We start from the raw sequence: 16,413 nt of genomic DNA on the forward strand, positions 1-16,413 counted from the left end.
GCTCGCCAGGTCCGCTCGGATTGGACGACCGCGAAGTCCCGCGGGCACCTCCGCGCCTCCAAGCAGGAGTGAGGCGAGGACGGGGAGCTGGGGACGGAGAGCTGGGGACGGAGAGCTGGGGACGGAGAGAGGGGCGGGGCCGGAGAGAGGGGCGGGGCCGTGACAGAAGGCGGGGCCGAAGCGGGCCTGGGCGGCTCTGAGCGCGGAGGCTCCGGGACCCACAGACAGCCCGACGGACGCGCGGAGCCCGGAGCAGCAAGGCGGCGGCAGCGGCGGTGCGGCCATGGCCGAGCTCAGGTCTCTGTCGGGGGACGCGTACCTGGCGCTGAGCCGTGGCTACGCGGCGGCGGCTGGCCTCGCCCTCGGGGCAGCCCTGGGGCCCGAGGCGGGCCGTGGCTACGGCGCACCGGACCTGGGCGGCGACCTCCCCGCGGCGCCCGCGCCCTGCACCCGGGTTGCGGAGGCCGAGAGTAGCGACGAGCAGAGTGGCGACGAGGACGACGCCTTCGAGCGGCGGCGGCGGCGCGGGCCGGGGGGCGCGGCGGGCGGGCGGAGGCGGCCCCGGGAGCAGCGCTCGCTGCGGCTCAGCATCAACGCGCGGGAGCGGCGGCGCATGCACGACCTGAACGACGCGCTGGACGGGCTGCGCGCCGTCCTCCCCTACGCGCACGGCCCGTCGGTGCGCAAGCTCTCCAAGATCGCCACGCTGCTGCTCGCCAGGAACCACATCCTCATGCAGGCGCAGGCCCTGGACGCGATGCGGCGCCTCGTGGCCTGCCTCCACCAGGGCCAGGGCCTCGCCGCGCCCCTGCCGCCCTTCAGCCAGGCCGCGGTGTACCCCTTCTCTGCGGGCGGCGAGCTGCCCTGCCCGGACCAGCGCGCTGCCTGCCCCGGGCCGCCCTCGGCGCTCTGTGAGCACTGTAATGAGAAGCTGTAAGGGCACCTCCCCCCCCAACACACACACACGCTCGCGTCAGCCGTTTCCACATTGTCCACGATGACTGTCCCCGCCCCACCGGACCCTGGCCTCGCTGCCTGCCCCTGTGGCCGAACCACGGGACACTCAGAGCCCGTCGGACGGGAGCTGAGCTCCGAGTGGGGCGCTGGAAGCCACGCCGGGAGTTGAAGCGTCCATTGGGCACTTGCCAACACCGGCCAGGGGCCTGGGGACGGTGGAGGGGACTCGCAGGGCTTCCCTCCTAAGGAAGCCAGGCCGCAGCGGCAGAGCTGGCGCGATGGTGCTTCCCGGCTACAGCCCAGGGCGCGCAGCGCGCGGCGCAGGGAGGGAGTGCACCCTGCTCAGCGGGCGGGGCCCTCGTCAGGGCCCGTCCTCCACTGCCGGCTGCCGGCTGCGCTCTGGCACCTCCTGCTTCTGCCGGCCCCACCACCCCACGCCCCGGCAACCAGTGCGCCCGCAACTGTCGTTTGCAAAGGAGCTGGACTTCGAACGCAAGAAGAACCGGGTAGTGGCTTCTCGGCTTTCCCAAGTCTGAGTTTGTCCTCTTGCCCAGCTGGAGGTGCTAACCTCTAGAGGTGAGTGGACACCAAGGCCGCTGCCCTCCAGCCTGCAGAATTTGTCCCCTGAACAGCCCCTGGACTCCCCAGGGGCGGCCCTGCTGGAGTTGGATGGAGACTGTCCTGCGCCCTCTGCTTCAGGCGGCTGCATGGAAGAGGAGGAGTCCGCACGGCCTGCGCCCCACTTGCCGTAGGGTGTGAAGGGTGACCCGGCAAAGGCCCCTCCCCGCCAACCCCGTCAAGCTTTTGGGGGAGGAGGCCGGCGACGGGTGAGTACGCTAATGGGGCCGCGCCTGACCTGTGCAAACGGTGAGGAGCGTCTGTCCCCTTTACGTGGGTGTGCAGCTCAGAATTCTGCCGCCATCGGGGTCCACGCGCGGCACACAGCCCCGCCGGTGCCCCGGGGACTGAGCTGTCTGCCCAGTTTGTGCCGAGTGGCTCAGCTACAATATCTGGCTTTATTAACCCAATTTTCTCTGCTGTCCGTAATGCTATGCTAATGGGAGAGGACTGCCGCCCTGCAGAGCGGCCTGTCTATAGCATTTCGCTTTACTTAATACATTTCAAAGGCCCTTTTATATTTGCAACACGAAGTGTGGATAAGTCGTATTCATAGACATATGCTTAATACCGGTTTCTGCTCATTTCCATTTTCATTTTTCACTGTCTTCCCCAACAGCCTAGTTTATCAGTGCTGCGCATTCGTAGAGCTAAGCGTTGGGGACTGGGTTTCAAATTCCCTCTCGGTAACTGGAGACAGCACAGCTGCAACTCAAGGTCATTCATGCTGGGGACATTTCTGAGGGACCCTGGTCAGCTCTGCAAGTCACTTTTCATCTGAAACAGTTGCTTATTCTGGCTAAGACCACAGATGTTTAGTCCATCGTTTGTATTCAGAATCAAGTATTTGATTTCAACGTGTTTAAATGATTAAATTTTAATATCAAAGTAGTGTTCATTTGTGACAACTCATACTTTCAAAATCAGAGTCTAAAACGTCTCTGAGGCGTGGACACTGATCTGTCAGCAACAAACAGGTGAAATAATCAGCAAAGGTGAAGGGGAAGATGTCTCTGGTGAAAAATAACAATTTTAAGAGAACCATTTAACTAGTCATAAACCCTGTTAATAACTTCATTTAAGTAAAAGTTAAATCAAATTAAAAGTTTTTAAATTGCAAAGCTGTTTATCTGCTGTCCCCACTGGCAGCATGCCTTTCACGGGGGTTGAACGGATGGTTTCTCAACATTGCCACCAGTCAAGCCAGCTGTTCCCCGAAATAAGTGTCATTTGGCCCCTCCCAAGTTTGCTCCGCAAACTCCCCACCTAAAGCAGCCCAGACACTGGGGACCTTTCTCAGCACAGGCCCGGCCTCCACCGTCCACTGGCCGCACACACAAGGCCTCGGGAACATCGGCTGGGGCTCTGCTGCCCGCTGGAGGCCCGTGCTCCTGCAGGGGTGGTGGCCATGCCATGGGTCAGTTTGAAGGGACTCGCCAGCACCTGCCCGCCCCCCTGAGCCCCACTTCTCCATCACTGCCCAAGGGGTGACAGAGACCTGCCCGCCCCCCTGAGCCCCACTTCTCCATCACTGCCCAAGGGGTGACAGAGCGCTTCGTGTGCACCCCCGGTTTGAAGCAGCCTTTTCATGGTGCTCGTCCTTGGATCCGTCTGAGGTAAGGCAGGTGCGCCTGCTGCCATGGGGACAAGTCCCGGGACCGAGGGATTTACAGCCGCCCTCCAACCAGCATGTCCCGGCATGGAGAGCGCCTGCTGTGGGGGGAATTTTACATGTTCTAGTGCTGAGCTAAATAGAATTAATTAAGTAAAGTTAAAAAATTAACTTCAACTATTCATTCTAATGATAATTTCTACTTGTCCCAACCTAGTGTCAACATGTCAGCATTTTAAAATTCTTAGGGAGATAATTCACTCCTTTTTCATATGAGTCTTCGAAGTGCAGTGTGTCTTGCGCATTAGAGCCAGCCCCGTGGCAGCAGACATTGCAGCTCTGCCTGAAAATGCAAATATGTGAAGGGCCTGTGTTTCCTTTGCTTCAATAAAAATGAACTGATTCAGGGAATAAATTCTAGAGCTGGACAAACAGGAAAGGCTTGTGCTTGTGCCTCTTTAACCTTGGCCCACGGAGTCCCCAGGGCCGGGGCAGTGAGAGGAGCCGCAGCTGTTTTCTACCCAGCAGCGGTGGCCGTATGCCCACCTGGCCACTGGTTCCATCCAGCCGCACGCTGGCCAGCCACACCCGAGCCGGGGCCAGTGCAGGACAGCTCTGGTGCTTCTGCTCTGGCGAGGGGCTGTCTTGAACCAGCACGGCCTTCCTCCTCAATTACCCCCTCAAGCCAAGGGCTTGGCCACACTGACTGCTGCTCGAGCACCTCACACACCAAGCCTCGCTCAAGCCCAGGTTAGGAGCCCGGGAAGCCAGGTTTGTGGGTGCTTGGGGCCGGTGACTCCAGAGGGGTCCCTTGCGAGGTCAGGAGAGGCTAGCAGCCTAGCCAAGGCACCCAGCTTCATTAACTGTTGGGCGTGCCTGCTGACCCCAGAGCACCCACAGCTTGCCAGGTGGAAACGGGACACAGATGCTAAACAAGGTGGTTAAGTAACGATGGGCCCAGGACAGGCACAGCGCCCTTTCCCCCTCTCTTTAAAACAACGCCTGCAGACAGATTCTCCCATACCCTGGGTTTGATGCCCTGTGGTCAGGGAGGCCCTCAGCCTGCTGCTCTGCTTGCACAAAGCCAAACTGTGTGCTTGATTTTTCACCCGCCGGTGAGGCTCGGTTCCAGTGCTGCCCTAGATCCTTAGCGCAGGGATCTGCGCTTTCCCCCGGGTGGAAATTCGCTCCCCTAAAACCACACCCCTGGTTCTCTGTAACAGGATTTGGAACCAACCTCAGGGGCACAACTCCCCAAACCTGGCTCTGCGCCGGTGTCGGCGTCACACCACGCAGCCAGCCCCAGGTCACAGCAGCCACAGCGCCTCCAGCACGTGCTCCTGTTGGTTTCACCCCACGTCGGGTTCCCTCTGCACTGACAGGTGTCAGCAGCACCCTCGGGAGCTGGGCTGTGCCGGACGTGGAAGCCAGTGAGCATCCCAGTCCAGATGCTTGCTTTGCCAAATAGGTGTCTCCTTCCTTCCCTTGCAGCTGGGACATTAAAGGGAGCGGCACCTGCTGGGGGAGCCTGGCTTCCCCCTCCCCACCCCCTCAGCCCCCCACCCCCGCTCGCCAACTGAGGGGAGGGCGGCTAGAAACCCAGCCGAGGCCCCTGAGCCCGGGGTTAATCCAGCTGAGTGATTACAGCAATTTATCATGTGAATTCGCTTGTGATAGGTTTTTAGCATCCCATTCTAATAGATGGAAGCAGAGAGATTTACAATGTATTCAGCTATTTCTGCAACAATTACCTCAGTGGGCTCCGAACTCCTGATGTTGTCACCCTTCCCCAGGGAAGTCTGCTCCATAAAATCAGGAAGTAGCGCACATTTGCAAACTTAACCCAAAGGGGCAAACTGCATGTTACCACAGACGCAGAAAGGCCCAATGGATTAGCAAAGTTAGCCCTGATGGCAGGGTTTTGCCTGTTTGAAAAGGGGTCTGTGCCAGCCGGCCTGGGTGCCAGGCAGATGTCTTTACACCGTGCAAAGGCTGCATCGCAGCGCAGCTCTGAGTGGGAGGGCGGCCGAGTGTCCAGCCAGGTGGCGAGCAGGGTAGCCTTGGAAGACACATGTGGAAGGGTCCGAATGAACTGAGGTTTCTGTCCTCCTATTGCTGGTCGGCTTGTGGTCAGGATGCAGTGGCCTCCGCCATTTCCAGGAGGCACAGTCCTCAGTGTGGGCCTGGCCAATGTTCTCTGTTCCCCACGACATTCAGGGCCTCCTGGGGTGCCTCCCACCTAGTGCTGGCCCGGGACGGGGGCAGGATCCTAGCAGGAGGGTTTCACAGAGCAGCCCGCCTGCACCGGGAACACAGTGCCCTCCCAGCCGCCCAGCTTCGCCTCCAGGCCCCATGCCGTCTGGAGCGATGAGCCACACTTGGTTGCGCTTCCAGAGGCCCTGATGTGGCCTGACGGGCGCCCAGTCTGCCCTGTCCCACGTGGACGGCCCTTGAGGCCCTAACAAGACCTTGGCCAGTCTGGGAACTTGGACACAAACCCTGAGACTCAAGATGGAACCGCACGCTCTGAGGGCCCCAAGGCCACTGATACCGTCATTCTGTTGCCGTCGTTGCCCTGAGCCCGGCTGGCTCTCTGCACCGGGAGCTGCAAGCCCCCGCCCTCCCCGCGTTCCTGCTGTCTGACCCCAGCGGCACCACAGGTGCCGACCCCTGGGAACGACAGGTCTCGCCTCTCGCTCGGGACAGAGCCTCCCATTACAGCCCTGGCACTGGGCAAACGTCCGCGGCCCGTGCAGCCTGTATGTGCCCAGGGGCTCCGACAGGCTCACAACCAGCAGGAGCAGCAGCTGGGGTGGCTGGGTCTACAGTGCAAGGAAAGCCAGGCCCGGGGAGACTCCGTGCGGAGCATATGGTAAGGGGCGCTCCGGGCGGGCTGTGCGTCGGTGGCCCTGGGCCCGGGACGGAACCGAACGCTGTGGGAGAAGTCATCGGCTCCAGCTCATTACTCACCAGCCCGCCAGGCAGGGCCGGCCACCCGCCTCCCCTCTGCTTGTGAATTCCCTGAGGATGGCGCCTTCATTCCAAACATCACTGACAGTGGGAGTTGTTTACTTCATATCCGGGAATCTGGGATTCCAACGTAAATAAAAAGCCGTTTACCAACTGCCTGGACTCAAAAGAACTGCTTTTCCCCTCCCCCTCGGAGCTCCCTTCCGGGTGGGGTCGCACCCGCGGTCAGAGTGAGCGGCTTCCTCCTGAGCTTCCCCCAGCAATTCCCGCCTCCTCAGCGCCTTGGTCCAGGCGGGCGGCGGCACCCCGCCCTCCAGTGCACACAACCACTGCTCCGCCCTGCTCTCCGTCCCCCACACAGCTTTTGGGAAGAAAGACCAGCCTGCAGTCCCCTCTCTGGTGGCCCCCAGGTGCTGCTTGAGTCCGGCTGGTCTGTGAAGGAAGGTGACCCAGGAGCGCCGCTGGCCAGCACCTTCAGCCCAGTTGGGGTCAGGGGGACACTTGGCAAGAACAGGCTGCGGCCACTGCTCTCTCTGCCCAAAAGTGTCACCTGAACTCACGTGTGTGCACATGTGTGTGCATGTGTACACATGAGTGTGCTATGTGTATTGTGTACGTGTATGGGTGTGTACATAAGTGAGCACACAGGTACACATATGTGCATTAATGTGTGGGAGTACTGTGTGTTTGCATGTGTGTGCGTGTGAGTACGCGTACTCATGCCTGTGTGCACCCATGTGAGCACGTGAGCACGTGTGTGCATGCATTTTTGCGTGTGCATGTGTGTCAGGCTATATACAGTTTCATCCCCTGAGCAGGTTCTAGATCAGCCGTGGGCAAACTACGGCCCGCGGGCCGGATCCAGCCCGTTTGAAATGAATAAAACTAAAAAAAAAAAAAGACCATACCCTTTTATGTAATGATGTTTACTGTGAATTTATATTAGTTCACACAAACACTCCATCCATGCTTTTGTTCCGGCCTCCGGTCCAGTTTAAGAACCCATTGTGGCCCTCGAGTCAAAAAGTTTGCCCACCCCTGCTCTAGATCCTCAACCACAGTGAGGACCAGAACAGCCTGGGTCTGCAGGAGCCCACAGCAGCCTTTCTCCCCGCCCCACCGCTGTGCTAAGACATCTCGGAGCCCCTCCCCTGTCCTCGTCTGGCCTTGCGTATCTGACTGCGCTTGATGAGACGACTTGCCTCCATTTAAAACCTGGACAGCCCTGGGCAAATGGCCGACTTGGTCTCCAGGGCTGAGGTGTCAACCCTTTCAGAAAACAGAAGGTGGGGTCAGCAGGATAAACACGGGCAGCGGGAACCTTCTCCCAGGTCCTGTCTCCCGGGGGCTCCCTGCACCCCAGCCCAAGCCTAAACCCATGACACGGTGGCACCCTAGGGAGGGGCTTCCTCTCAGCCTCAGGGATGTCCTCCCGCCAGAGCTACAAGAAGCAAGGACAGCAAATGTGGCCACAGTCGGGAGTGACTCTGGAGAGAGGAGAGAGCTGGACAGGAGGAGAGGGAGGTCTAATTTCTGAGCTGTGGTCACTTCCTGGCTCCCAATTTCTCGCCCCAAGGTACCTGCTCAGCCTGGCTGGTGCAGCACCGAACCCCGAGCCCATCTGGTTGTTGAGGGGCAGTGGGGAGGCCCTCCTCACAGGGGACACGTCTCCAGGAGGCACGGGAACTGGCGGAGCTGAGGGCCATCAGCCGCCACTGGACATGGACAGGGGTGCAGACAGGGGTCGGCGCCCCTAATGAGCACGTTGTCCAGAGATTTTGTTCTCATTTTCTACTTAATGAGGCTGGTTTAAAAGTAATTTTGAGGGGATGCACCTCCCCTAAACCTGTTCGTTATCCTGCAGGCCTCTGGGCCACTGCAGGGGACAGCGTGGGAACGTGGGAACGTAGCTTGCTGAGGGATGAGGGGCATGGGGAACTTTCAAGGACACAGGCTTCGTTAGCCACCTCGTTAACGCCTGCAACTGCTACGGGAGTCATTTAAAAGGGATCTGAAGCTGCAGCCATTCCTCCCGCCTCCACCCACCACACAGGTGAACAGAGTGTTTCCAAAATAATTACAAATGAACACCAGGGCAGAGGCACCCCCAGGCCCTGACAGCCTCAGCGGAGCACAGGCCCAGCCGTGGAGAGCGCTCTGAGCGGCCGCAGCGGGGCGCAGGCTGTGCGGTCCCGAGGGTCCTGAGGGCCGGAGAGGGCCTGACCAGCCCCACACCTGTAGCACTTTGTCCCTTCGCTCTGCCAGTGAGGCCCGCGGGCTGTGCAGGTGACAGCTGGTCCCTCGGTGCCTGGAGCACCTCCCGGAGGCGGTGCAGGGGAGCCACGCCTCTTTTCACAAGGTGACTGCTCCCCCTTTGTTTTTATTGAGGTAAAACTAGCTTAACATAAAACGTACCGTTTTTTGCCATTTTTCAATGTAGAATTCAGCGGCATGAAGTCCACCTACAATGTTGTGCAGCCGCCTGCTTCCAGGGCTTTGCCGCCCACAATTTGAGTTTTAAGTCGGGCTGTTGGGGAATAACTTACACGCTGTCAAACGCACCCGCCTCACCTGCCTGTCCCGGGGCGCGGAGTGCAGAGGCCCGCGCTGAGGTACCAACCCCCCCCCCCCCCCCCCCCCCGCCAGGGCCCAGCCCAGCGCTCGGCCTGCCATCTGCCCTGGGGCTTTGCCTTTTCCGAAAAATCCTCCATGGGGAGTGTTCGAGGTTGGTCTCTTCTCAGCGCAGCTATTTGCAGCTGGAAGATACCGCTCTGCCCACGCCTCACCGTCAGTGAAGTGGGCGTTCACCCTGCGGCACATGAGATGTGGGCTCCCACCCTGGGTGCCCATGCACTTCTGAGGGGCGTCGCCACCTTGACGTTTGCAGGGCTGCCCTGCGTGGCGCTCTGTGGCATGGAGTGGGCTCTCGGGCGACTTGAGCAGTCCAGACTCACTCTTTCTGGAAAGACCCGATGAGCGTGGGTCGGGATTTCCCAAGAGGCTGCTGCCTGCAGTTCCGGGCACAGCGGCCAGGACTCATGGAGACTCCACAGCCTGTCCCTGCCAACACCTGGGACCAGTGCGACTGTCTCCCATGCTTCTCCTGCAAACACGTCCTCTCGGGGCAGATGAGCGAGCACTGGTCTGGCTGTCCGTGCTGGGCTCCCTGGCAGGTGAGAGGCGGTGAGGGTGTGGGCGCGCCAGCCTTGGAGCTGGAGCTGGAGCTGCCTGCGGCCCAGGCGTCCTCCCTACGGGGCCGGGACAGGGCCTGCGTGCGGTGTGCCCTTTGAGCACTGATTAAGTCAAAATGATGGCAGTTGACTAAGTGTTTCCCTCCACATCCTGCGTGGTTCAGGGTTCGGGTCTGGAAGAGGAGCCGCACAACAAATGAAAAAGAAAAGACAGGAGATAATTTGGGAATACTGGGGGACCACGCGGCAAGTCCAACTCGAGAGGAAGGACTTCCCTGTGCTCAGCCTCACCAAGCTTTTTATAGTGAGCGGTAAACAAGGCAGTGGTTACCAAAGTGACACTGTTCTTGTGAGTTTCCCTTGTTTACACCATGGTTACACTTCCTGCACTTCCTCAGCCCCTTAGCTTCCCAGATAAGATCTGGGAGTGTTATAAGGTCAAGCCTAATTATGCTAAGAGGACTGTGCCCTCTAAGCTAGGACTTGTTTGTGACTTTGCCAGCAGGTCAGTCCGAGGCTTAACCCTATATCAGTTTCCCACAGGCAGTGGTCAGTGCGGGGCCGGGGGAGGGCCAGGCAGGGAGATGCCCCCATGATGTCACTTTTCCATAAGCTCAGAGGCCCGGCTGTGATAAGCAGCTTGTAGTTAGCGTTAACCTGGGGACTCAGGCTGAGAACCTGCGGACGATGAACCCATCGTGAGGAGCCGTCCAAGAATCTCGCAATGAAACAGGAAATACTCACAGCAGTGAGAGAGGACGCAGACTAGTGGAGGCCATGAGGCCGCAGCTGGGGAGAGAAACAGGCCAGGAGGTGGTCTGCAGCTACTTCACGTCTGTAAAATTAAGATGTGACAGAGGCCTTTTCCTCTTTGAATCTTGTCTCTACTTTTTACTCCTGTTTTGCTTTCTTTCTTTTGTTTTTTAAATCTTTGCCCGAGGGTATGCCCATTGATTTTTTTTAATTAAATCTTTATTGTTCAGATTATTACAGTTGTTCCTCTTTTTCCCCCCCATAGCTCCCCTCCTCCCAGTTCCCACCCCACCCTCTGCCCTTACCCCCACCCCCACTGTCCTCATCCATAGGTGCACGATTTTTGTTCAGTCCCTTCCCCCACCCCCCACACCCCTTTCCCCCTCCAGAGTAGTCAGTCCACTCCCTTTCTATGCCCCTGCTTCTATTATAATCACCAGTTTATTCTGTTCATCAGATTATTTATTCACTTGATTTTTAGATTTACTTGTTGATAGATGTGTATTTGAGGTTCATAATTTGTATCTTTACCTTTTTCTTCTTCTTCCTCTTCTTAAAGGATACCTTTCAGCATTTCATATAATACTGGTTTGGCTGTGATGAACTCCTTTAGCTTTTTCTTATCTGTGAAGCTCTTTATCTGACCTTCAATTCTGAATGATAGCTTTGCTGGGTAGAGTAATCTTGGTTGTAGGTTCTTGGTATTCATCACTTTGAATATTTCTTGCCACTCCCTTCTGGCCTGCATAGTTTCTGTTGAGAAATCAGCTGCCAGTCGTATGGGTATTCCCTTGTAGGTAACTGAGTTTCTTTCTCTTGCTGCTTTTAAGATTCTCTCTTTGTCTTTTGCTCTTGGCATTTTAATTATGATGTGTCTTGGTGTGGTCCTCTTTGGATTCCTTTTGTTTGGGGTTCTCTGCGCTTCCTGGACTTGTAAGTCTATTTCTTTCACCAGGTAGGGGAAGTTTTCTGTCATTATTTCTTCAAATAGGTTTTCAATATTTTGCTCTCTCTCTTCTTCTGGCATCCCCATAATTCGGATGTTGGTACGCTTGAGGCTGTCCCAGAGGCTCCTTACACTATCTTCGTATTTTTGGATTCTTTTTTCATTTTGCTTTTCTGGTTGGGTGTTTTTTGCTTCTTCGTATTTCAAATCGTTGACTTGATTCTTGCGATCCTCTAGTCTGCTGTTGGGAGTCTGTATAATATCCTTTATTTCAGTCAGTGTGTGCTTAATTTCTAGTTGGTCGTTTTTCATAACCTCGAGGGTCTCACTAGATTTCTTGAGGGTCTCACTAAATTTATCAGTGGTTTCACTAGACTTATTGAGGGTCTTACTAAATTTATTGGCGGTTTCTAGAAAATTCTTGAAAAACCTTATAAGTGTGGTTTTGAACTCTATATCCAGTCGTTTGCTTTCCTCCATTTCTGTCATTTGTGACTGGTTTCTTTGTCTGCATTTTTTCTGCTTCGCTGTGTTGATAGAGTGGCTTTCTGTGCTAGGTGTCCTATACGGCCCAGTGGCTCAGCCTCCCCAATTACCTGAGGTGGACACTCTTGGTGCACCCCTTTGTGGGCTGTGTGCACAGTCTTGTTGTAGTTAAGCCTTGATTGTTGTAGGTATCACTGGGAGGAATTGACCTCCCGGCTAATTGGCTGTGAGAATCAGTTGTGTCTGCAGTGGGAGAACTTCTGTGCTGGAGACACCCTTCTGGGGCAAGACTTGCTTCAGTGGGGCTTTGGTGCTCACTGAGTCTGCCCCCTGAGTGTGTCCCTTATGGATCTGAGGAGTTGTAATCTGGATGGTCCCACTCTGACCACTGGGTACACTGGCTCTTGGATCTAAGGAGGTGCTAATTTAACCTCTGCCTGAGGCTACCCAGCAGGAGCTATGGAGAGATCTGCAGATTCCTCTTCTATGTTTGGGGTTTGGAGGTGCCCAGATGAGGCCCAGCTGTGAAGCAATGCAAGCTGCTGTGGGGCCTTGGACCTTCTTTTGGAAGTTCTGAGTCTCTCTGACCCAGCTGCAGTTTGTTAGGTCATTTTCAGATTGCAAAGGGCCAGGCCTTTCATATGCAAAAGCCTCTGCCATAGCTTGGGTGGGGCAGGGTCTCGGGATCAACAGGGTGGAGCAAGCAGCTATGGATGCTCCTCAGTCCTACCCTCAGAGGCCCCACGTCTCAGTGTCCCGGTAATCACTGCAAGCACCTCTGAGAGAGAGCGGCCCTCAAGTTCTGCCCGATGCCAGACAGTCCAGTTTCTCCCCATATGAGTCTGGGTCCCCAGAGACTCACCCTGAACTGGAGTTCAGAGATGTCGGGAGCTTGTGTCTCCCTCCCAATTGAAAAAGACAGCCGCGTCCTCAGTTGCCAGCCCTTTCCACGTGCACCTCCATACCTCTGCACTTTACTTCTGCACCTCCTCTGAGTCTCAGTGTGCTTTTCTCTTTCCTTCTAGTTGTAGAATTTCCACTCAGCCAGCCTTCCTGTGGTTCGGGATGATGTTCGTTTTGTCTTTTAGTTGTATTTTTGTTTTTGTTTTTTTGTTGTTGTTTTTTGTTTTTTTGGGTTTTTTTTATTGATTGCAGAGAGAAAAGGAGAGGGAGAGAGGGATAGAAACATCAATGATGAGAGAGAACCCATTGATTGGCTGCCTCCTGCAGGCCCCCACTGTGGATGGAGCCCAAAACCGAGCATGTGCCCTGACTGGGAATGGAACCATGACCTCCTGATTCATAGGTCAATGCTCCACCACTGAGCCACACCGGCCGGGCTCAAGGCTCTTTGACTTGAGTTTGAGATGATGGTGAGTCATAAAGTAGAGATATTATGCAGCTAATTGGGTTTGTGAACCTGGGTTATGGTGGAGATGCTGGACAGAAATGTGAAAAGAAGCAGCTTGGATGACATCACCTGAGAGTAAAACAGAGAAAAGAAGAAAGTGAGGACTGAGCCTTGGAACACAGCAACATTTAAAGACTGAGTCAAAGGAGAGAAATCAGGGATTTTGAAAAGAAGACCTGTTACCGATTCAGGTTACTGGCTGGGATCGTGATTCTCATGGATGCAGAAAAAATTTTAAGGTCAATGAAAATGAAAGTAAAGCAAAGTGGGATTTATTGAAGAGACACTCAAAGTGAGGAGCGGGCCAGTTGAGGTGCTACCAGGACACAGAGGAGACCCCAGTTCTTGTCTTCTTGAGGGCAAGATTTCCATCAAGAGACATGGTGTAGAAAAGCAAGCCAGAACTTACTGGCTGTAGCAAAAACATGCTTAGGGCAGTGAAACTAGGAAGGACATAGAAGCAGCAGCAGGAGAGCCTCGGCTGGGCTGTGTTGGCTCACTGGGAGGTCAGAGAAAAGGGGGAACGTGGGTGGGGCCTTGGAGACAGGTTCAGGGGCTTCGCCCAGGACAAGCTGCCACTGCCCATTGCTCCCCTCTTTTAGTTGTATTTGTGAAGTGGTTGTGCGAGGCAGCAATTTCCAGTGTTTACCTATGCCGCCATCTTGGTTTCTCTCCCCCATTGATTTTTAGAGAGAGCAAAAGGGGAAGAGCGAGCAAGAGAGAGAGAGAAACAACGATGAGAGAGAACATCAATTGGTTGCCTCCTGTATGTGCCCCAAACCTGCAGCCTAGGTATGGGCCTGGTCAGGAGTGGCAGCGGCAGCCTTTCTGCGCGGGCAATGCTTCGCCCTGAACTGTCCTGCAGGGCTGCTTTGTGTCCTTGATGGAGGAAAGCATGGGGGTGTCTTTAACAAGTGGAGGCTGTCCTCGGGGAAGCCACCAATGTTATGGGTGGGTGGCCGCTGCGTGTGTGCAACCTAAGTGCCCAGTCAGAGCCCGGGCACTGTGCCCATCATCCCCGGTGCCCAGCTGCCGGCTGCAGAGCGGTCTCCATGTCCAGGAGATGGCCTTAATCCCTGGTGGCAGCTAAATGACCTCATCCGAGGGAACACATGGATGAGGCTGTAATTACATTTCCTCTGGGACCAGCCTAAGTAAATCTTTGCAGTGTTCATTTTGCAGAGATTTAATATAGATCTCCAGCCCTGTTGTTGGTTCCCTTTCCATCTAAACTTGCTCATTAAGGGGAGCCCAGCGGACATGGGTGTGTGAGGCCTGTGGGCTGGACTGCAGACTGGACGCCCCAGAGCGCAGTCCAGATGGACATGCTGGCCTCGTCCTCTGATAGGCACTAAGCTGAAACCTGCCCGCTTTTCTGCACATCACACATATTAAAGCCACCAAAATTCCTGGAATGGCCAGGCCCATGGACACTCTCCCCAGATGCCTTCGGACCAAGTCTGCCTGGGGGGCACGAGACGACCCTGACCCCTCCTGTATCTCCACACGGAAGCTGCCACTCCCGGGGTCTGCTGCAGCCACATTGTCCCGGGCTGGGCCTGGCGGTGCCCACTGACAAATCCCACCTGGAAACCCCACCTGCCTGGCAGACACCCCCGCTGGTATTTCCAGATTAAAAAAAAAAAAAAAAGTAATCTTCAGTAGGGCTCTGCCCCAAATATTGCAAAGGACACACTTGTACTGGAAGTGTGTTTGTTTGCCTGAAATTCAAATTTAACTCAGCATCCAATGTTGCCATTTGCTGCCTCTGGCCACCATCCCTAGTCCTGCACCCTTGGCCCCAAGCGTCACCCGTCCTGTTTGCTCGGTCAGTCCCGTGGCTGCAGGCCCCGCCCTGGCAACCCTTCATCCAAAAACCCAGGGGCTTCCAGGTGCAGGACTGACCAGAGGACTTGCAGTCCCAAAGCAGAATGAGAATGTGGGCCCTCATTCAAAATGACTACGAATCGCAGGAGGTGACAGCACAGCGTTCACCCACGGCAGGCCTCCCGAGCGCAGGGCAGGGCAGCTGCTCAGACCATGGCCCGTGAAGCAGGTGGGGAGACGGGCAGAGCCTGCAAACGGCACCTGCTGGGACAGACAGGAAACCGAAACCGCTGTGAATCTATCAGGAAACTTAAACTCAGTGGATACAAAGCGTAGCCTCTCCTGGCAGTTTCCATGTCCTCGAAAACTCCTCACTGTAGTGTCCAGGGCGCCCAGCCTGCCTGTCCCCAGGTTCCATTTCTGCTGGGGGCCGTCAAGTCTTCTCAGAGTGTATTTTCCCAGAGCAGCGGTCGGCAAACTCATTGGTCAACAGAGCCGAATATCAACAGTACAACGATTGAAATTTCTTTTGAGAACCAAATTTCTTAAACGTAAACTATATAGGTAGGTACATTGCTATTAATTTAATTAGGGTACTCCTAAGCTGGTCTTTGCTAAAAACGCCCTCAGTCTGATTGAGGTACGTTCGCTGAGGTCGACCCCTTCCAACTCTCCCACCCACACTCGTCTTGTATCCTTATTTCCTCTGTCTCCTTTCGTTCATCCTCTCTATATGTCCACCCCCCACTTCTTCTAGCACCACTTCTTCAAAATAGACTCGCCCGGGCCGAAAACGGACTTCTGCGCATGGGCCACGAAGTTTCAATCGCACTGTACGTGCGCGCCCGCACGTGGTATTTTGTGGAAGAGCCACACTCAAGGGGCCAAAGAGTCGCATGTGGCTCGCGAACCGCGGTTTGCCGACCATGGTCCTAGGGGACACAGGAAAGGGTCCCCTCGCAGAGACCAGGCGTAGCTGGAGGGCGATGGCTTCCGGCTTCAGGCCCACCTGGTCCTGGTTTGGCTTCCTGCAACGGTCTTGGGGTCTCGCATGCCTGCTCAGGGCAGTGCGGCGAGGCTCAGTGCAGGCAGCCTGGGGTCTGGCCGCCAGCGAGGTCCCGATGCAGCCGGGAGCTGGCCATGTGGGAGCGAAACCGTCCTGCCCCCCGAACAGCACTGCCACTGGGACAGTCGTGCGCACGTTGGTTTCTGAGAACCCGCTCCTTCACGTGCTGTCAAGGGAACCCAAGTGGGTCACCTGTAGGAGGTGCTACAGCCCCGTGTCTGCCAAGCCCAGAGGGGCCCGAAAGCAGAGAGTCTTAACACCCACGCCACAGACCAGGACACCGAGGCTTGTCCAGGCCTCTGGCCTCTCTGTCTTTTGGGGGCTTCCCCGATCTCCCCACGAGCCCGCCCCCTGCAAAGCAGGTGGAGGTCCAGGGTCTGAGTGCCTTTCCAGTCCCCAAGGGCAGCTCGGGTTTGAGACTCCAGCACCCCCTTAGAATGTTCTGGCACAGCCTCTGCTCCATTTCAGAACAGTGGAAACTTAGATACCAGAGGAAATTTTATTGTTGCAGTTTTCATATGGGGCCCAGAATGGCCACTCCTGTGATTGCTGTTAAACCAAGTCATTATTGCTGTT

The 16,413-nt window shown here is 56.1% G+C and overlaps 1 protein-coding gene across 1 annotated transcript; it reads left to right on the top strand.

The window, feature by feature from the left end:
- Positions 1-277: 277 nt before the first annotated feature.
- Positions 278-937, top strand: BHLHE23 (basic helix-loop-helix family member e23; the record flags this gene model as incomplete). Its single annotated transcript, XM_081097670.1, has 1 exon — positions 278-937. The coding sequence occupies exon 1, from the start codon at positions 284-286 to the stop codon at positions 935-937; it is 654 nt and encodes a 217-aa protein (XP_080953796.1). The 5' UTR covers positions 278-283.
- Positions 938-16,413: the final 15,476 nt, after the last annotated feature.

The sequence above is a fragment of the Myotis nattereri genome, assembly GCF_964212035.1.
Source record: "Myotis nattereri genome assembly, chromosome: 8".
Taxonomy (NCBI): domain Eukaryota; kingdom Metazoa; phylum Chordata; class Mammalia; order Chiroptera; family Vespertilionidae; genus Myotis; species Myotis nattereri.